Source organism: Leptodactylus fuscus, chromosome 7 (assembly GCF_031893055.1).
Source record: "Leptodactylus fuscus isolate aLepFus1 chromosome 7, aLepFus1.hap2, whole genome shotgun sequence".
NCBI lineage: Eukaryota > Metazoa > Chordata > Amphibia > Anura > Leptodactylidae > Leptodactylus > Leptodactylus fuscus.
The window spans coordinates 101,213,458-101,235,409 of record NC_134271.1 but is presented as its reverse complement, the minus strand read 5'-3'; the positions used below and the strand labels follow the sequence as shown (position 1 = coordinate 101,235,409).

At 42.3% G+C, this 21,952-nt stretch overlaps 2 protein-coding genes across 4 annotated transcripts in view; one reads left to right on the top strand and one right to left on the bottom strand.

Moving 5' to 3' along the window:
- Positions 1-266: 266 nt before the first annotated feature.
- The window catches only part of PPP1R13B (protein phosphatase 1 regulatory subunit 13B), a 74,918-nt gene continuing 53,232 nt past the window's right edge, over positions 267-21,952 (top strand). The window contains exon 1 of one of the 3 annotated variants that reach the window (XM_075282644.1): positions 267-806. In XM_075282644.1, the coding sequence (XP_075138745.1) occupies positions 798-806 (9 nt within the window). In that variant the 5' untranslated portion in view covers positions 267-797. The remainder of the gene's footprint in view (positions 807-21,952) is intronic. The other 2 variants (XM_075282643.1, XM_075282645.1) reach the window with 2 other exon arrangements.
- The window catches only part of KLC1 (kinesin light chain 1), a 186,044-nt gene continuing 164,795 nt past the window's right edge, over positions 704-21,952 (bottom strand). The window contains exon 17 of the transcript XR_012717252.1: positions 704-713. The gene's annotated coding sequence lies outside the window, so the exon portion shown is untranslated. The remainder of the gene's footprint in view (positions 714-21,952) is intronic.

The window sequence follows — 21,952 nt, the reverse complement described above, 5'->3', positions numbered from 1 at the left end:
AAACAGAGAACTTGTATGAGCCTGCCCTGCGGTAGTAGACATTGGGGTACAGATGACGTGTACTCATAGACCTCAGGTCCAAAGGCTTCCTATATAGACTCTATGTCTAGCCAATGTGGTAGTAGGTGTCAGCCATGCAGGCAGTAAGGGGTTAATACGCCCTGCTGCCTTCACAATGACAGCAGACACGGCACACAGCCTGTCCCTGAGTCACTGCTGTGAGAAGCTGCAGCACACATGTCCCCGCAGCCATCATACACCTGAGCGCTGCTGGGTGGAGCCATTTTGTGTCGCCCGGTTCCTCTTCATTCCTGACATTCCCTTGTGGTGACGTCACGTCGGGCTGAAGCAGGTCCCGCCCCAGGGCTGAGCTGTCAATCACGACCAGAGCTGTCAATCACAGGCCGAGCTGTCGATCATCTGCCGGCGCCGATCTCGCTACCTGAGCCCCGCCCTCCTTCCTCCATCTTACTATCCCCTCCTCTCCGCTCTCTCCTCCTCCTTAGCACCGCCGCATCCTTCTCTTCCCCAACCTGTGTCCCTACCTATCCCCTCGCCACCACTGCCACCGCCAGGAAGGAAGGAAGGGAGGGCGGAGGAGGAGGAGGAGGAGGAGGAAGCAACAGCGGGAGGAGGAGAGGCCTGCCCTGCGGATCCGCAGCCATTTCGTGCTTGGATTTCCCAACCTGATCCCTGGATCTGAGTGTAAGAGGCTGAAGGCGGGGGTGGGGGATCCAGCCCATACACCGGGCTCCCCCATCTGTCACTGGCGGCAGGATCCAGCTCTGACTGCAAATATGATGCCGGTAAGAGCATGTACTTCTGGGCTGGAATGTGTTACCTCTGCATGTATGGCTGGATGTATATACAGACATGTATGTGCTATGTATGGGGGATTATCGGTATTGCTGGTGCACAGTATCACCTTGTCCTATAGATTATTGCTGCTGATGCTCTATATGTCATCTATCTATCTATCTATCTATCTATCTATCTATCTATCTATCTATCTATCTATCTATCCTCTAGCACAGCCCAGTCTTACATTGCAGTGGTTGCTCTATGAAGGGCACTGCAGTGTCCGGCTTTTCTGGATGGGAGGATATGAATCCTTTCCTGTCATTCATAGCCTTGGTCTGGATGTAAGATATGATGGCGGGATACTGGCCAGGGCCTGATCTGGAGGTCTAGTATGACATGTCTATGGCCACACAGGCCTGGGCATCTTGGAGGCGGTGGTGATGATGGCAGGGGGCTGCTGCAGCTGGTGGGCTTCACATGTGTCATTATGTATCCGGACTAATCTGGTCAATAATCAGTCAATTGGGTTAAGTGGGGTCCTGAAAATCTGGCTGCTCAGGATTATCATTGTCATCCATTGGTCTGTTCTAGCAATCCATTCTAGATTTTTCTTCTATGTGAGATTTTGTTTTCCTTTATTACAGTACTTACGATATTTCTATCTATATATTATACAACATATATGATATAGTGGTATGGCAGTAACAGAGGTCCCTTTCGAGATGTATTTATGATGGCAGCTGGATAGGACTTCATAGTTACTACCTCTGGTGCAGTACATACTTTTAACACGGAGGAATATAGCTATTTAGTTGTTTTCTAGGCTGTGTTCACGTTGTGTTTTTTTATGCCATGTTTGGCGTGTGCCTCTTAAAAGCTTCTATTATATATACTGATCATATACATAGGACCACATCTGCCAGACAGATGCAGAAAACAGTGGTTTTGACATATGCGTGATGTTTGCTTCTATTATTATGTTGTCTGTTGGGGCATATTCACACGTGGCATATTCGTTAAACCTAGTTCTTCGCTGTCTCATTAGTCTGATTGAAGTTTAAGAGTCTCTATGTACATGCTGCAGAAACATCCCCATTCACATGTATGGAACAGATGTTCAGCCAAACAGTTCTGAGTCTTCTGGATACATGAGATGATTTGATGGAGAGAGAAGGATTTTGATAATCTGCCAGCCATTTTTATTGTCTCCATTTTTGGGTGTGATGCTTCACATAGGTAGTTTTCATCTTGGTTTTCCATGTTCCTTTGCCTAGTGTAGCTGTTCTCTTTGGATCATTCAATGACTAGCTCGGATCTAGCACTGCAGCTCTATATACTCATTTATACGTACGTACAGTATACGTGATTGACCTATACACTGATGACAATAGATACGTGATCTGCGTCGTCTCTCCATCTGTCATCCTCCGCATAGACTGATGTTTTCATTAAATCTGACTGAAGACTTCCTGAGATCACTTTCTGGCTCCGGGGAATAAGAATGATCAATATATTTGCTGCCGGCCAATAACTTGGTTCTCTGGGTTCATATTCGGCATATGTAAGGGAGAACCTGGGCCATATTGTCACTCACACACCAGAGAATCCACAATTCGCCTATGTGTCCTGTCCTGGCTGCCATCTTCTTGGTGATATCAGTCCATCTCTTCAGTGAGACTGACAAGACTGGAGTAACCAAAAGGATATTGTCATTGTGTATTTAGAAGTGTAAATCCGGTGACTTTGCCATTTTTTATTTTTTTTGCCGGACAGGGTATGGTGAATTTGCCCCAGTTTGTTTCTTTCTGCAGCTTTTTTATTCCCTTATTAAATCTATAGGGAAAACACTTGCGATTCCGCTAAAATGAACATATTGCTTTTCTGCAGCTTATTTCTGTATTGTGTGGATGAAATTAAATGAAATATCTTTCACTTCACTGGTACTGTTAAATGGAGTTTTTTCTGCTACGTTTAGACAATGTGGGGCTTTAGCCTAGATAGGTTTTGTGTCTCCGAAGTCTTTCAGACTTGTTGATATGCCATAAATGTCTAAAGTAGGAAACCCTATGAATGCTTCCATCAGTAATGACTAAATTGTCCAGATCCGGAGAGGGAAAAATAACCCGGCACCTTGACACTACTGTTTGTAGCAGAGAAATCCTAGGTTTGCTATACATAATAATAATAATAAATTTTATTTCTATAGCGCCAACATATTCCGCAGCGCTGTACAATTTGTACGGTTAAAATACAGACAGATACATTACAAAGAAAGTCATTTCACACAATGGGACTGAGGGCCCTGCTCGCAAGAGCTTACAATCTATGAGGTAGATAATAATGCGACCTGTGTTGTCCAGGATTACTTATTTTTTGATCCATGAGATTGAATGAATTACATGATTTGCACGTGATAGTCATATGTACAGGGCCAATATGGCAGCACTTACTGAGCCATAACCACTCATGCCACCAGGGAAAGACCTCCCAGTGCCTCTGTATAAATATGGAGGCCTATGAAACTACAGTATGGACCTATAGAGCTTTATAGGTGCTGTATAACAGGCCTGAAGTACATCCATCCATAATACAGTCTTGATATTTGTCATAGTGCAGAGCAGTAGGATGCCATTGTTATGGCACACTTGTACGCTACTGGTGGTAACAACACTGGAGTCATGTCTAACATTAGTCCTAATAAAACGTGCTGACATTCCACCCATCACACGTAACCCGCTGAGTTCCTGGGAGGGTGATGCCAGTGAAATGTCAGGATGTTTAGTCATTAGGAGAATTACATTCTGATTGTTTTACATCCACATAAAGACGAGTATTATTGACACAATGACATCTTTTGTGCTGTAAGGATGATTAGTAAGTACAGTGGACGGAGACAACCTACTGGCTGATGTCTTCTTCTGTCCTCTCTGTCATCTACTGACTAAATTGTTTATAGGTATTGCATGTGTAGAACGGCTAATGTGACAGGTGTTACAGGTTATGATGAACTGCTCTAGAGCTCGAAGTGTGCTTTTTTTTTTTTTTCTTAAAGGGGAATACCAGTAAATTTTATGGCTACATTCACACTACTGTTATTAATGTCCGTTGCTTTCATCCATCATAGAATGTCAGCAGCGGACATTAACTGTAACAGAGCGATGGACACAGGTGGAGCCTTGTCTGCTATCTCCATTCCCATTGACTCTAATGTAAACAACATGAAAACGCTTTCTTCAGTCATGTTTGTTTACTTTAGTAAAGGAAGACAAAAAGTATGCGTGACTTTTTTTCTCCTGTTGTAAAAGTATAAAAACACATGATGGAATAAAGATTACGCTTTTTTTTTCCTTTTCTTTCTTGGTTGTACATTGATGGTTTATATCTCCCATATGTCACTGTGTAGATTTGTCATTTACAACCCTGGAAATAGTGATATAGCTATATAGCTGTTTGGATAGGGTGTGAATGGCCATTAGTAGCAATGTAATGCAGTTGTCCAATTTGGAATTGCCCCAAACTTATCAGGACCCCTTCTATTGGAATGGGGCACGCCATACTTTAAGATTGTTCCCAAAAATTGGAGACAACCCCCAGCAAATTTGGGGTTGTTGACAAGTATGTTGAATTAGGCTGAGGCTCCAAAGCAGAAACAAAGCTTTTTACTGTTGCAGATGTTGTTGCATATTTTTTTGAGTCCAAGCCAAGAGTGGATTGAGCAGAAGTTAGAAGTACAAGTTCTTTTTATATATTTCTGATTCCTTTTGTAGCCATTCTTAGCTTTGGCTCAAAAAAACACAACAAAATCTGCAACAGAAAAAGCTGTGTTCCCCTGTGTCCCTGAAAAAATCGCAGCGTTCTACAGTCAGAGCAAAGCGGATGGGATTGTAGCAAATCCCTGGTCTACTCTGTGGTTAAAACCGTGCTGCGGATACGCCTCAATTTCCAAAACTGTTGCAGTTTTGGAAATCGCAGAACGTCAATTATACCATTGGCAGTTTCCCCATAGGTATAATGGAAACAGAAAATCTGCAGTCTTTTTTGCTGCAGGACACCCTGTGAGTCTTTAGCTTTGTGGGAATGCAACTTTTTTGTTGTTGCAGATTTTGTTGCAGTTTTTTGTGCCAAAGCCAGTAGTGGATTGAGTAGAAGGTAGAAGTACAAGAGATTCCTATATAGCCAGCAAAACTGCAACAAAATCTGCAACAAAAAAAAGAAAAAGCAACAAGCTGGGCCCCATGGAACATAAATACCACGATTTGCTTGCTGAGTTTTACAGTCAGGGCAAAGTGGATGGGATTCTAGCGAATCCAATGCCCACTTTGCAGTTAAAATCGTGGTGCGGATACACCGCGATTTCCAAAACCGCCACGGTTTTGGAAATCGCAGCATGTCAATTATACCTATGAAAACGCCGGCAGTTTCCCCATAGGTATAATTGAAACAGAAAGTTGCAGAGGGAACCTCAGCGAACTTTCTATCTAAAGCCCTGAGGGAAGGGGTTTTTCCACAGCGCTCTTTTTGCTGTGGGATTCCCCTTGGGGACTTATCCTAAATTGGTTTTCCTGGGCTTTAGGATAGGTCATCATTTGAAGATCCAAACCCATGTCCAACTCCTATGACCCCTGTGGATTGCCATTTCCGCTTCATAGGCCATGTGACATAATGTTAAACCAGTGAATTAATCACAGCTCTGTCCCATTCAAGTGAACTTTTGTTTCACAGTAGAGAACAGTTATAGAGAGCGTTTCTTTTGCTCTGTGTTACACAGGCAGTCCATTACTTGTATAGACGATGGGACAGATTTACTAATGGGTAGTAAATTTAGGCGGTCTGAAAATATGCTGGATGATAAATTTGTCAGTTCTACATTTCTGCTGCCTTTTAGTTGGCTTACTTTGAGCTAGACTTCTACGACACGGTTTTGGTGCACTTTAGGTCACGTCCGTTTTCCTTCTGAAAAGCCACACCCACACGTTTAGTGAGTTGCCAAATCTAGTTTGCTCCATAGTTGTGCCATGTTTACGCCAATGTCTAGTCGTAACCACAACAGTCAATCTGGGCCATTGCGTAATACCTAATTTTCCCTGTGGTAGAATTTCAGGGAAACTGAACACTTACTGCCAGGTTTTCCTGGTCACGGTGAAGGCAGGGTTCATTCCTGAAGGAAGAATGGCGGTGGACATGGCAGTGACAGAGACTTCCTGTGTCCTCACCCTGCCATGGGCCAATTCCAGCGAATGTTTGCAATAGGCCCTTTAGATGAGATGTGCAAATCTCTAGACCCCCCCATGATCAGCAAGACGAAGCTATGAGGATAGTGGGGGTTGTAGTGTTGTGGGATGTGACTTCAAGGAGAGTCAAAGAAGAATTTCAGCGTTTTCTTTTTAGCTTTTACTGTTTCTATGGTAACTAAGTGCCGTGAAGTCACCGTCTCCAGCCAGTCTTTTCTGTAAGTGACATTTAGTTTCTATAGGTTTATACATATATATGTGTGGGCACAGATAGATACTGTATAATGATCATAGATGTGTTAAGTATATGCATTCAGTTCTACATATGTAGCTACATGTAATGCTCTAAAAGAAATTGTACAGGATACAAAAATTAAAAAATTGTCCGATTTGTTCTGAAAACAGCACCTCCTTATTCCTCCGGTTGTGTGTGACATTGAAGCGCATTTCATTGACATTGAAGTGAGGTGGGCCGAGCTGCAGTACCCCACACAACCTGGTGACAGGCCTGGCACTATTGTGAAGAAGCAACTATGGTTTTGTAATTTTGTGCCATCCCTTTTAGGCTGTGGCCCCATAAGATGGAACTGCCGCGATTTGCCCGCAGCGGAAACACCGCGGAAAAAATCACAGCATTTTACTGTAAGGGCAAAGTGGACGGAATTCTAGCGAATCTAATGCCCACTTTGCGGTAAAAACCGTCGTGGTTTTGGAAACCACAGCATGTCAGTTACACCTACGGAAATGCCAGTGGTTTCCCCATAGGTATAATTGTAACAAAAGTCCATGGAGGAAATCTCTGAACTTTCTGTTTAAAGCACTGCTGGAAGAACCGTGATGTGTTACCGCCGCGTTTTTCTCCCGCAGCGCTTTATTGCTGCGGGACATTCTGTGGGGCCTTAGCCTAAAGGGATTTTCCTGGACCGGGATATTGCACTCCTTTCCCTCTTTTTAGACCACTGACATCATGTTCATTGGTTACATGCTCATGCTGCAGCTCAGTCCCATTCAAATGAATAGGTCTGAGCTGCAATCCAAAGCACAGCCACTATAAAATGCTTGTTACTGTTACTGGGGACTTACTACTTACCAAGCACAACAATAAATCCAGACTGGAAAATCTGGTCTGTACAGGAGATGGGACTTCTTGATGCTGGGTGTCTCTGCCTCCGTGCGGCTCTCCTGTCCCATACTGTGTATAGTAGTGCAGCAAGGTGACGGGTGAAACTTAGATCACTATGATGTAAGGAGTGGCATCTTCTGGCGAGGTTCAGACTGAAATATCCAGCAGATTGTCCAGCGTGCATGGGACATTAAGAGAACACAGAAATCAATATCATATTCCTGGACGACTATGTTGGAAAGAGAATTTATTCCTTTCCTTGCATTGATTATAATGTAGGTTTACATTACGTCCATATCATTCTCTGCTGCCATCATATAGAATAATGTCCACCTTTTCCATATCATTGAGGCTTAACAAACGGCCAGTAAATCATCAACCCGATGGTCATTTCCCCTTTCAGTCTGTTAATAGATTTTGTACATGAAGAAGCATTGTTTGTCCTGGTGCTGCCCTGTGGGGTGTCACAGCCGCGCAGGTCACCAGGTCACCTCATGTCAACTCATTTTACACAACTTGACTGAAAGGAAATTAGTCGAACATTAAGTGGAAATGTAGTAACAGTACAAGTAACCTGTGCCGCCAGAAAGGAGCTTCAATATCTAGTAACTCCAGAGTAGAATTATAATCTGCGGCATGGAGCTCTATGGAGATCAATGGGATTGTCCATATTGAGGCTGATCACAGGGTACCTTGCTACTGGGACCCCCATCGATCAGCTGAACTTGGCAGCAGGTGTTTAATTCCCCTGCAGTGCCACCTCAGGGAAATTAGGCACCCCTGTCATATGTGAACATGCCGGGTCCTCTAAAGAGAGAGGCCGTTTTAGTATCTTCTGGATGATTGATAGGGGGTCTGAATGACTCATTGACAAGGCCAGAACCATGAAATAAGTTTCATAGCTTTCTAGCCATTTGTGATAATGTGTCGTCTGTAGTGACATCATCATGAAGAGTGGCCCTTCGTGGCCTCCTGTGGTGATGTCGGGGAAGCGGGTACGGACCTGGTAAGAGAACAGTGAGGAACTGTAGGGAATAAACATATGCATAGTGTCTTCACAAGGTGCCGGAGTGGAGCGCCTGTTGTAATTTCTAAATTATCTGTAGTTGTTCAAAGAACTTATGTTAGCGTGCAAAAAATTCACCATTTGCCATAAACCTGTATGTTGCCCTGGTATTCTGCCACATACAGTCCTATGAAAAAGTTTGGGCACCCCTATTAATCTTGATCATTTTTAGTTCTAATTATTTTGGTGTTTGCAACAGCCATTTCAGTTTGATATATCTAATAACTGATGGACACAGTAATATTTCAGGATTGAAATGAGCTTTATTGTACTAACAGAAAATGTGCAATATGCATTAAACCAAAATTTGACCGGTGCAAAAGTATGGGCACCTCAACAGAAAAGTGACATTAATATTTAGTAGATCCTCCTTTTGCAAAGATAACAGCCTCTAGTCGCTTCCTGTAGCTTTTAATCAGTTCCTGGATCCTGGATGAAGGGATTTTGGACCATTCCTCTTTACAAAACAATTCAAGTTCAGTTAAGTTTGATGGTCGCCGAGCATGGACAGCCCGCTCTCAAATGATCTGAAAACAAAGATTGTTCAACATAGTTGTTCAGGGGAAGGATACAAAAAGTTGTCTCAGAGATTTAACCTGTCAGTTTCCACTGTGAGGAACATAGTAAGGATATGGAAGACTACAGGGACAGTTCTTGTTAAGCCAAGAAGTGGCAGGCCAAGAAAAATATCAGAAAGGCAGAGAAGAAGAATGGTGAGAACAGTCAAGGACAATCCACAGACCACCTCCAAAGAGCTGCAGCATCATCTTGCTGCAGATGGTGTCACTGTGCATCGCTCAACAATACAGCACACTTTGCACAAGGAGAAGCTGTATGGGAGAGTGATGAGAAAGAAGCCGTTTCTGCAAGCACGCCACAAACAGAGTCGCCTGAGGTATGCAAAAGCACATTTGGACAAGGCAGCTTCATTTTGGAAGAAGGTCCTGTGGACTGATGAAACAAAGATTGAGTTGTTTGGTCATACAAAAAGGCGTTATGCATGGCGTCCAAAAAAACCAGCATTCCAAGAAAAACACTTGCTACCCACTGTAAAATTTGGTGGAGGTTCCATCATGCTTTGGGGCTGTGTGGACAGTGCCGGCACCGGGAATCTTGTTAAAGTTGAGGGTCACATGGATTCCACTCAGTATCAGCAGATTCTTGAGAATAATGTTCAAGAATCAGTGACAAAGTTGAAGTTACGCCGGGGATGGATGTTTCAGCAAGACAATGATCCAAAACATCGCTCCAAATCCTCAGGCATTCATGCAGAGGAACAATTACAATGTTCTGGAATGGCCATCTCAGTCCCCAGACCTGAATATCATTGAACATCTGTGGGATGATTTGAAGCAGGCTGTCCATGTTCGGCGACCATCAAACTTAACTGAACTTGAATTGTTTTGTAAAGAGGAATGGTCCAAAATCCCTTCATCCAGGATCCAGGAACTGATTAAAAGCTACAGGAAGCGACTAGAGGCTGTTATCTGTTCAAAAGGAGGATGTACTAAATATTAATGTCACTTTTCTGTTGAGGTGCCCATACTTTTGCATCGGTCAAATTTTGGTTTAATGCATATTGTACATTTTCTGTTAGTACAATAAACCTCATTTCAATCCTAAAATATTACTGTGTCCATCAGTTATTAGATATATCAAACTGAAATGGCTGTTGCAAACACCAAAATATTTAGAACTAAAAATGATTAAGATTAATAGGGGTGCCCAAACTTTTTCATAGGACTGTATGTATGTGAACAAGCTGAATGACAACCCATCCCTACTGAATTAAGATCTATAGGGGCTTATGTCGAGTATTGCAAGCCACCATTTTTAAGGACAAGATGTCTTTGAAAAGCAGAACAAAATCTTTACACAAAATGGTTTGTTTCTACATCACAAGGATATGTTTTAGAGGCGTGTTGGATATATCAGACAAACTTTATTTTTTAATTTTTTATATAAAATACATTAAAACCAAGAATATGAGCGATTTTTGCAATCCTCTTTGAGTCTTCGTTGATAATGGAAGTTTAGTAGAAGTTCAGGATTTCTCTGATATCTATGGGGGTGGGCAATAGCAGCCTTGACTGGAACAAAACCGTTCCCCCCACATAAGATAACAAGGGCTGTATCTGGGTATGAGAGACAAACATAACCTGCACAGCTACAATTTTATTTTATTTTTTTTTTCTTTTATGTAGCTATTACAAGAGTGTGAACATTGTAGTCCCTAAATGTCTTTATTACCTACATTTTCTTTCTTCCTACTGGCCTGAGCTGATAGAATGATTGTTGAAGATTAGAAAAACATGGCCGCTTTCTCCCAAAACTCATGCTGCACCTGTCCACAGGTTGTTTGTAGTATTGTAGCTGATCCCCATTCATTTTAATGCCCCTAAGCAATACCAAGTATAGGCCATGGACAGGTGAGACGCTGTTTCTGGGAGAGAGCAGCCATGTTTTTCTAATCCTGTTCAACTCCTTTCAGAGTGACTGACATCCCAGAGATCAGAACCAGTTGCCATTATGTAGAAACCATATTGTAATAGCAGATACAGTACACAAAAGCTGTACAATAACCAGTTCACTTCTGAATGTAGATTCCCTTCAGGCTAGGGTTTCATGGTGTCAGCCATCTGTACAGCAACTTTGAATGGCTTATTCAGCTTTTGGAAAATGTCTTGTCAATAAGTTAGGTGGGGGTGGGGGGGTCTGTCAGGACCTCTGCAGATCAGCTGATCAGCTGATTTCCCCAGATGCGCAGCTCCCAGCTTTGTTTACATACCACCTACTTGCCGTATTCCTGGTTGCAGCAGGTATGTGTACTGCAGTGGTGTCCCATTCAAGTCTATGGGACACCACTGCAATACCAACAACTGCTAGTGCAATATCTGGCATGAAAACAATATAGGTCAGTGTGCAGTGTGGGAATCAAGTAATCTTCGGGTGTCTTGACTGTCAGACCCCCGCCTATCAATTTTGAAAAGGTGGATAAAAGCCTTTTCAAGACCTGATACACTTTCAGGTTTTTCATACATTTGGTTTTAAGAGATTTAACTTTTTTTTTTTTTTTTAAATAGATGTTGCTCCATTAATTCCAGCACAGTTGGAATTTTTATCTGGCCTTCACCATTCCTGAGCTATAAGTTCAGTTAGTTTTGGTGCCTGATGTGCTATTTATAAGTTTTGTAATGTCAGAATGACAGTGTGAGTCTGAGATCCAAGATAGCAGTGTCAGAGCTCAGAATCACACCCCTTGTCTTCTCCTGCCTGACACCATTCATCTGACAGTACAGAGTCTAAATTGCATATATCAGTTACCAAAACTAACGGTATTGATTGCTCGGGAACAGTGGGGACTAGAGAAGCAGAACTTCCAGTTGCAAAGGCATGGTGCACACCCAGTGGACAGGTCCGCGGACACCAGTGCAGTCCCATGTGCCAGAATTAAAATCTATGCCAGTCCGGTTATATGGGTTAGTACCCCAGTGAGTTGACATTTGGTCAACAGAGAACTAGTAGGCAGGAAGAATTTTATGTCATTTCCCACTGTACCCTTTAAAGCCTTGTTTAGCACTGGAGACCAGTGTCAGTTCTGTAACTTTTGCTCCAGTATATATAAACCAGGAGTGGCTCCAGAAGAGGTGCCTTTATAGCTAATTTCTGTGTAGGGTCCGCGTTGTGTGTTGGTTTTCAAATGTTGATGCAAAATAATTACGGTTGAAGTCCTGAGGTGGGCGGGCATGCTGGTGCCTTCATAGAACTCCATGGGAACATGGATATCCAACATAGTCAGCCACTGACTCCTAGTCGTGTTGCTAGGAAATGGGGAAAGAAAACCAGTGCTGCGTTCCATTTTTTTTTCCCTTTTGCAGTTAAGAACCTGCATTAGATATGATGCCATATTTGTTTCCCACATGAGGATGTTACTGTAATGTAATAGTTGTTCATTCTGTTGTACGTACCTGTTCATTCCTTTCATACTGTGGATTGATGGAGGTCACAGAGGTCAGACTTGGTGATCTTAAAGCAAGTCATATCCTAGTGTTACCGGAACTCACTATGCTACCACTTGTAGGATGGCAATACCCTTATAACTTACACAGGAGAATAATAGACTTGCCTGTAGCAATAGTTTACTTAGCTTTCATTTCCTAAAATGTTGGATAAGATCTTTTGTAGCTACATTTTTTTTTTTGCCTTTTTTATAAGCTAAAGTCAGGAGAGCAGAAGGTGGGCCATAAATCCTTTCTTTATATTCCCCATTCCTGAAGCCACTCTTGACTGTGGCTGAAATTAAAAAAAAAAAAAAAAAAAAAGTAGCGAAACCTGCAGCAAAAAATGTAGTTTTTTTTTTTTTTTTTTTTAAACTAGTGCTCTCAGCCTAAAGGGGCTGTCCAGTTATTTTTTAGGAAAAATTTTCACTTGTGGGATTAGTTGTAGATCATTGGGGACCCCTACAATCACAGGAACAGGGGTCTCTCTTATGCCCACCTGAATGGGGTAATAGTTGTGGTGCTGCTCCATTCACCTCTAAGGAACTTTGCACTCTATTACTTGAATGGCAGTGCAACTTTACCCCTTTTAGTTATGTGGGTGGGTACTTGGAACCTCGTAATTGGTAGTCAGTCCTAGTATTTAAACCCCCCCAATAATTTACAACTTCTTATAAAGTGGCAGCAGTTGGACTGTCATAATAACACAATAATGGCGTATCCTTAGGATATACCCTACAGTTTTGCTACCCTTCCATTGCCATTACAACTATAGAATAAGCCGAGCTCTGTAGTCATGTGGATGTTGTCAGGTGTTTTGCATGTTGCTTCCATTAGTCAGCTGCCTACGTTCTCTGCGCAGTCCTCGTCATTCCATGAGCCAGTGCTGACTATGTCATAACAACCTAATATATTGTTTGACTTCATATAAATGACCATAAAGTATATATAGATTCTCATTCTATATACCGTATGTCTGCAGCATAACATTCGGGGAAATGTAATAAAGTGATTTATTTCCTGTCGTGATGCAGATTTCTGGACACTGGTAATGTTGTGAATATATTTGTGCCATTATCTGGGAATCGTTCAGCTCTGAAACATATTCTTTCTACTCTATGGGGATCCAAGTCTGGTTAAACTGTGGGAGTCCATGCTGAGAGTTGTAGTGTCACAACATATTAGCCCGAAGTTACAGACCAGTCCAGCTGATGTGAAACTGCCACCCTCAGCATGCTCCATTCACTTACAGTATAAGGGCTTGCTGGGAGTTGTAGTCAGGCAGCAGTTGGAGTGCCAAGGCTTGCCTACTACAGATTTTGGTTATGTGAAAAATGGAGGAAAGAAATACTATGGCCGATAATCTGTGACTGCTTTGTTCCTTGAGACAATGTTTATTTGTCAGTGCTGTATTATTTGGTTAGCAGGGAATATTTAGAAATCGTTTTTTTTGCGGTCTACGGTCTATGTCAGGGGTCGGCAACCCCTGGCAGGCGTGCCAAGACTGGCACGCGAGGCATATTTTGCTGGCACGGCAGCCAGCCTGCAACTTTCATACAAATTGAGAGAGAGAGAGCGTCCCTTCAGTGCTCTGCTATAGAGCTGAGGACACGCCCCCTTCTCTCACTGCCCACCAATCAGAGGTGAGCCTCTCACTGCACGGGCTAAGGGCTCCCTGGACCTGCTGCTACATGTGAGGAGGAGCTCCTGCCGTCTGCAGCCCTGAGGAGGAGAGGAAGCTCCGGGAGCAAAGTGAAAGTAAAAACACCAGGTACGTGTGTTACTAACTATTCTCATTAATGTCAGGCATTTGGGGTTATTACTTTAGTGTTAGTAACTCCATGTGCCTCACATTAATAGCAGTTAACCCCATCATGTCCCTCACATTAACCCTGTGTGGCTCACATAAGGGTTACTGATGTGTGAGACATATGGGGGTACTAATAAAGGACCTATATAATGAAGATATTCACTTATTACCTCCATATGTCTCACATATCAGTGTCCCTTATGTAAAGCACACGGGGTTAATGTGAGGGACATGATGGGGTTAACTGCTATTAATATGAGGCACATTGAGTTAACCTGTAATGCACATGACCAGACTCTACAACTGTGGATAAAAGTACAGACCTATATATTTCAATTGACCCATATATACAGCCATTATTTTTGTGGCTGTGTATCTGTGCCAAATTGAAGAGCTGAAAACTATTGAGCAGGTCCTATATGTGTCCTATACATCCCCTATATGTGTCCTATACATCCCCTATATCTGTCCTATACATCCCCTATATGTGTCCTATACATCCCCTATATGTGTCCTATACATCCCCTATATGTGTCCTATACATCCCCTATATGTGTCCTATACATCCCCTATATCTGTCCTATACGTCCCCTATATCTGTCCTATACGTCCCCTATATCTGCCCTATACGTCCCCTATATCTGCCCTATACGTCCCCTATATCTGCCCTATACATCCCCTATATCTGTCCTATACATCCCCTATATCTGTCCTATACATCCCCTATATCTGCCCTATACATCCCCTATATCTGCCCTATACATCCCCTATATCTGTCTGAATTTGCAGCCCTGTCAATTCATTTTTAACATATAGGTCAGTGAAAACCACATCCATGCCATTTGTATGCAGGAGGCGTAAGGCTGAGGCCCCACATTGCAGAAATGCAGCATTTTTGTTGCAGATTTTCATGCGGTTTATTTCAACCAAAGCTAAAAATGGCTACAGAAGGAATGGGAAACATATAGGAAGCTTCTTATACGTTTCCCTTCTGCTTAATCTACTCCTGGCTCAGGCTCAGAAAAACGCAGCAAAATATGTAACAAAAAAAGCTGTGTTCCAACAACGCGGGGGCCTTAGGCTAAAGCCCCACGTTGCAGAAACAGCTTTTTTTCGTTGCAGATTTTGCAGGGGTTTTTTTTTTAGCCGAAGCCAGGAGTAGATTGAGCAGGAGGGAGACATATAAGAAGCTTCCTATATATTTCCCATTGGTTTTCTAGCCATTCTTGGCTTTGACGTAAAAAAAAAATGCAGCTAAATCTGCAATAAAAAAGCTGCATTTTTGTAATGTGGGGCCTCAGCCTTAGTGGGATTCTATTAGGTGGTGACACTGTAACTAGATGCAATTATAGCCAAATCCAGTTCCTGGGCACCAGTGTGGCCACTTTGTTGAAAGTGTGACACCCATTAATTCCTGGCTGGGGTTTTGCTGTTACTGCACCGCCAGGAACTAAAAGTGACAAATTAATCTGCGTTTCACTTAGGGAGCGTTCACACTACCGTCTGTATCCGTCAGACAATGTCCGCTGCTAATGTCTGTTCAAAATCTTGTGTGGACATTAGCAGCGGACACTAGCTGTGTCCGTGACATTTTGCATTGATTTAAATGGACATCGGGTGCGTTCGTTTACTGTTCGTGGGTGTCCTTAAGTGTCCGTTCCCAAAGATGTCCGACTTTTCAAGCGGACAGAAAAACCTACATGTCGGGTTTTGCTGTCCGCTTGAAAAGTCGGACATCTTTGAGAACGGACAGTTAAGGACACCCACAGACAGTAAAAGAACGCACCCGATGTCCATTTAAATCAATGCAAAATGTCACGGACACAGCTAGTGTCCGATGCTAATGTCCGTGCAAGATTTTGAACGGACATTAGCAGCGGACACTAGCTGTCGGACACCGACGGTAGTGTGAACGCTCCCTTACAGAAAACTGAAGTTACTAACGGCCAAGGACTGGATGGAGCATACAGGTACATTGTGTGTCAGCTCTTTACAGGTATGACCTCACTCTGCTCCCAGTCACATACATTACCACTAATTGTGGGTTACGCATGTACTTACATTGCTTCTAAAGGAAAAGCACATGTGTACCCAGGCAAATAGTGGTAAGCGCATGTGGCTGGGAGCGCAGTATGACAGCACCCCTATGTTGTGGTTTGTGCTATATGACTTTAGTGTAGGTGTCGTCAGCTTTACAATTATTGCTCGGCACTCCGAGGACCTCATCTTTGATTTTTTAATTTAAATCGGCACGCCGAACAGAAAAGGTTGCCTACCCCTGGTCTATGTCTTCTGTTGCAATTTTTTTCATCTTTATTTTTTTTATAAGAATAAGCTGCAATACCAGACCCAGCCAATAGACTAGAGTGGTGCTATTTTGGGAGATAAAAGGCAGGCCCTTTTTATTAACTTCAGTCAACCCTTGAAGCAAATACTGTACAAAATGGTAGCTGTCAGCCCGGAAGAGAATATACCAAAATTTGTGGCCAGACATGATGTAAATGCGGCTATATGTATAATGTGCGCTGCAGTCTAGTCCTTGTCATCAGTGTTGGCCTCCGTTACCGCCTTCAGTTGTATCTCCAGTGTCATTACACATTTGCCATAGCATAGAGGCACCTCAAAAGGTGCTAAGGGGGGAGCCAAAGGCCTCAATGGGCTCTGCAGTCCTCAGGTCTTTGGTGGAGGTCTCAACATTGTTCTTTAAAATTGGAAGTAATCTTCTTATATGCTGTTTGGTGTGAATGAACCCTTATCTCCACTGGAGTGGGGTCCTACATGGATAAGTGCAGTCTATAATTATAAGACATGATATTTTCATGAAAATACTGCTTAACAAATGGTATATTCTGTAAATGAGTATATACTTGGCTCTTCCCAGCATTTGGACACATCACGCCCATGAAGAGCATGCTTGGCAGTCTACATCTACCTATTGTATCAGTGACGCTATAAAGTCAGTCAGATATTCTGAGAGTAGCCGCCTGTCATGCTGTCTTGCAGACCTTACACAATGGCAGAATTGCAGCAAAAACAGTGCAGAATGACTGCAATATGCGAACATACCCTAAGAATCAGGAAGCCACTGATTGGTAGTTGGGGGCCATTTATTTAGGTGCCTTTGCACCAACAGTTTCAGATTTAGGCTGGGTTTACACAATGCTTTTTTTGCTGAAGAATTCTGTGCAGGTTTCAATTGCAGTAATGAATAATGCATGTAAGGGTCTGTTCACACAGAGTTTTTTGGCAACGGATTTTGACGTAGGATTCGCCTCAAAATCTGCTGCCAAAAACAGCTCCCATTGACTTCAAAGCTGCATCAGAATTGGACCAAAATGCGCCTGCCACGACTGTTGCGGCTTCCCCTCCGGAGTAGGCTCAAATGAATGGGCGTAGTCCAGAGAGTGCTGCCGCGAGAGGACGCTGGGGCTCAATCAGCTGTCGAGTCTGCCTGAAGAAAGGGCAGCTCGCTTTTTTTTTTCTTCTGTGAGCCGGAACATACCGCTCACGGAAAAAAGAAATCTAGTGGTCTACATAGACCTCCATTGTGAGGGGGTGGGTTCTGAGCTGGATTTGGCATCATAATCCACCCCCTTTTGCCCATGTGAACGAGCCCGAAAAATAAAGCAAGATGACCCTTCTTGTCGCGGATTCCGTGGCTGACTTGTCCACAGCGAGAGACGTTCCATTGTAGGCCCATTCATTCGGGCCTACACAGGAGCGGCATGCTGCGACAGAATGCTGATGTGCATTGGCATTCAATCATGGCGAGCTCTGCGGAATGTTCACACAGCGGAAAAGGTTTCAGCGACCTTTTCCTCCGTGTTAATATACCCTTACTATGTATTTCACCTGTATTGTAAAAACCATTAAACTGAAAACCTATGGTGTACCGGCTTTTATCATACAAGTGACATGAAAGTAATATGCTATTCATTAAATAAAAACTGCATGCAGTGCTTCCGTAAAAAAGCGTTGTGTAAACCCAACCCTAATAGGTCCATCCATCATAGCAATATCTTGCAGATGATTGGTTCTCTGGCTCCGACTGGCCCACAGAGTAATGGGAGAATCAACAGAGGGGCCCCTGAGCAGGACACTTCTCTCTGGATTCCGCTTTTCAGGTCCCCAAGCAGACACGAAGAACAGAAAGCACAGATGGGAACCTATTCTTACAGGTGCTCTTTTCGGCAAGGACATGGCAAACAAAATTGGCGTTGATGGAGTTTGCAAATAGGTATCAGGTATCCGCATATACATTGGTTGTACAGTGGGCTCCCATAATGAAATTTATTTAGTAGGCCATTGGCACCCTAGTCCGAAATTGTTGGTCCTGATGATTAGTTTCCTATAAAGTATGAATTTAGGACCACCAATCAAATTTTGAGAATTTTTTAAAAGTTTTTGGCCTCATCGTGAAGCCTTCTTTATGTCATACAAGTATGGATAGAACAATGAATCTGTTGTATGTTATATTCTAGCATTGCAGCTTCTCCAATGAAAGTAGACCAGGATGAAATCTGCGTGTACATACCTGTAATTGAATTAGTGTTCTAAGCAGAGCTAAAGGTGCTAATAATAATTTCTTGTTATAATGCTCTTTAGCTGCTGCCTTGGAATTAGCAGTGTAAAGCCCAGTTCATATACATGGCAGAGTGCGCAATTTATACTATAATTGTTTTTCTAAATTAAACCAGTTATTTATTTACTTTTACATAGAATAAAATGTCTACCGGTATTTGTTTGGTTTATTATAAGTTGTTTGCGCGCCTTGTCTAGCTGAGCTTCAGGTTCCTGTGCATCTTGTGAGATAGATTTTTCCATTTCAGTCTTTATTGAAATGGTCTGCGGAACGCTCTTGCTTTATTTTTATCTTGAATTATCTATAATAAGTAATGGAATCGCTCTCTGGATTTTTGTGACGAGCCCATTTTAGTAGACTCTATTATTCTAGTTACCACGACCGGAAAATTGCTTTTTTTTTTTCTTTCTGCTGAATTCATTTATTTTTCATCTTTTGCCTCATTTTTCTTTCTATTTTAAACCAGCAAGCCGTCGTCTTCTGAGCTATATTTACCATGATGTGCAGCTGGGATAGACAATGTGTTGCTGTAAAGGTTCAGAGCCTTGTTTTCCTAAAGGTTCTAACCGCAGTTCAATCGCAGTTCAGATTGGGCATCTTTTCTTACCTCTCATAATCTTGTGATAGGCAGATCTTCTGTATTCCCTGGACACAGAATGCGCTAATCGTTTGCATGGATTATTCTCATACTCCTCCTTGTCCTCTATATAAATAACTACCCTATAGGACTTAGTATCCAGCAAAGGGCGTTTTTATTTATATAAAGCGTTATACTTCATGCATTTCCCTGCAGTGCCCCCACAGGGAAAATAAAGCTTTACATTTAAATGAATGTGCTTTCTATATAATATATGGTTGTACCAGATCCTAGAGAGAGAGAGAGAGAGAGAGAGAGAGAGAGACACTGCCTTTTTCTGTTCCTGAACACCACTAGAGATAATTGAATAAGGTCACAAATACCATAAGGCCTCCTTTACACAATGTGGCAAATTTACTAAGACTGGCGTACGATACGCCAGTCTTCCTAGACGGGCCAACTGCCGCAGGGACAGAGAAATTTATGAAGAGGCTGCGGGCTCTTCATAATTCTGTCTGTCGTCTCTGCGACAGAATGGAAATTTCCATTTTAAGACTTGCCAGAGAACTGAAGTATGTGCAGTTTGTCGCTGGTGTAGATTTCAACCATAGCATTTGTACCAGTTTACTGGTGTAAATGATTTGTGCAAATTAATTTTTTTTTGGAAACAATGTTTGAAGAAAAAAAAAAAGCCTCAACACATTGTTTGCTACTCTTTAATTCCAGTTTTTTGGTGTAGAGGTTGGTAAAAGTTTTTCATGGCATTTCCTATAATCATTTTTGGTATTTTTTTTTAATTTTTTTTTTTTTTTTTTTTTTTAATGCAAAGTTGTTGTTTTTTCCTGCCATTTTTGAAGACCTATAAAGAAGTCCATGGGAGGGTGCCTAGGTCTAGGACATGCCATGTTTCGAAAAAGACACAATCTAGAATAATTCCACATAAACCCTAAAATAAAATGGCTGTGTATGTAGAGTTTTTCAATCATTTGCTATTAACTCAGGAACATCGAGCCACAGGGGATTTAAAAAAATAAAATAAAAAGTAAATAAATGCTATAAAAACTCTGCAAAAAGTGGTGTTTGTGAAATAAGTCTAATAAGCGTATTTTGAAAATGGGTTTTCTAAAACAGAAGAACGCCTTTTACGGAATCTGCCATTTTGAAAATGCTCTACTGGCAGCAGGCTATAACTGAGCAGATTGATTCAGTATAAACCTGTCAATCGTGACCTGACCTCCCATTATGTGCTGAAGAGTCCAGTGGCGGTCTCATTGCGAACTGTCATTTCTGGGTGCAGTGTCATGGAGATCTCCCATTGGACTCCTAGGCACAGAAAAATTCTGAGAATAGTAAGTCACCTCTAACTCGTGCTCTGTAGAATCTATGTGACTAAAACACACTGGATTGATATTTAGTGATTTTGGCTAAATTGGTACATGCTACATACAGATTGTATTGCTTATTTGGCTCTAGCTTTGCAGTAGATCTCACTGTATAATCCACGGCATGACTCTTTGGATTTGAATATCTGAAGCATGCTCATAGTCTGTGTGGATTTTTTTTCTGTGTATGAATGGGGTTGTAATTGGCTCATCCACATGTGTACTGTAAATTGCCATAGACTTGTTGTAGAATTTGCACTATACTTCTGTGCCAATTCCACCACGTCTTGAGCTGACCTTTCCAGATTCCTGAGTATAGTAGCTCCACTCTTGTATACGAGTGACTGACCTGCTAGACATAAAATGATTAATCATGTGCTATTAACTTCATTAATTTTCTTAAGGTATTGCTTAAGAAAGCGTCCAAGGTGCCTCGTGTGTCCTATTATGATAAGTGCAGCATTCAATTATATCAATTACTTTCCTAGCTGTGACCAGTCACATGTACTCCATGTACACTCATAGTCATGCCTCCAGCCTTCCTAAAACCTCAAGGTCACAATTCTTTTGAGGCGCCACTGTCTCGGGATTGTGTGAGTTGATCTAAATTGGGTTGAATTTGGTCATTTATTTTATAGCGCTGGGGTATACACATAAACCAGTGTTTCTGACTGCCTACCATGTGATCCAATACATACCACCTTTTGTAAGTTATAGCGCCCCCTGGGTGTCCTGTTGGATACTACCTTAGCAGATTATGCCGGCACCCCGGAGACCTGTCCTTTTGACACTAGCTCTCATGCCTTGAATGTTTACTCCGGAGTGTTATCGTGATGAGGTGGAAGGATTTGACGTCCTTGTCATTGACTGCTCAGCACCAGCAGGAAAACATGTTGTGCAGGGCATTGGTGTAACGGCACCCAGAGCATTCCAGGGGATGATTCAGGGATTATTGTGGTTTACAAACATGTCCTAAACACTTGTGTAGACGCTTCGTGTTGTTTTGTCTATGTAGAGATGATGGCATAACCTGTCTGATTTTTAGTAGTGGTAGTCCTCTTGTCCTCAGCTATGTACTTTCCATAGTCAAAGGTCACCAGGACGGAGGAAAAAAAAATGTAGCTCTTTCCTGATACCTTCCTTTAATCAATCACAACCTACCTAACCTATAACTGGTGGTTGACAGATTGTCTGTCAGTGATTGACTTTCCGATCGGTGAAGGGCCTATATCTCATGCTGGTCTTCCTAGTTTTATTTGTCCAGTTGGGGGCCAGAGAGTTTATTCTGATTTTCAGACATGGAGTTGGGAAGGAATAAAAAGAAAAAAAAATCAAAAAAAAATCAATACATACGAGGGTAGCCTGAAAAGTTTCCAACTACC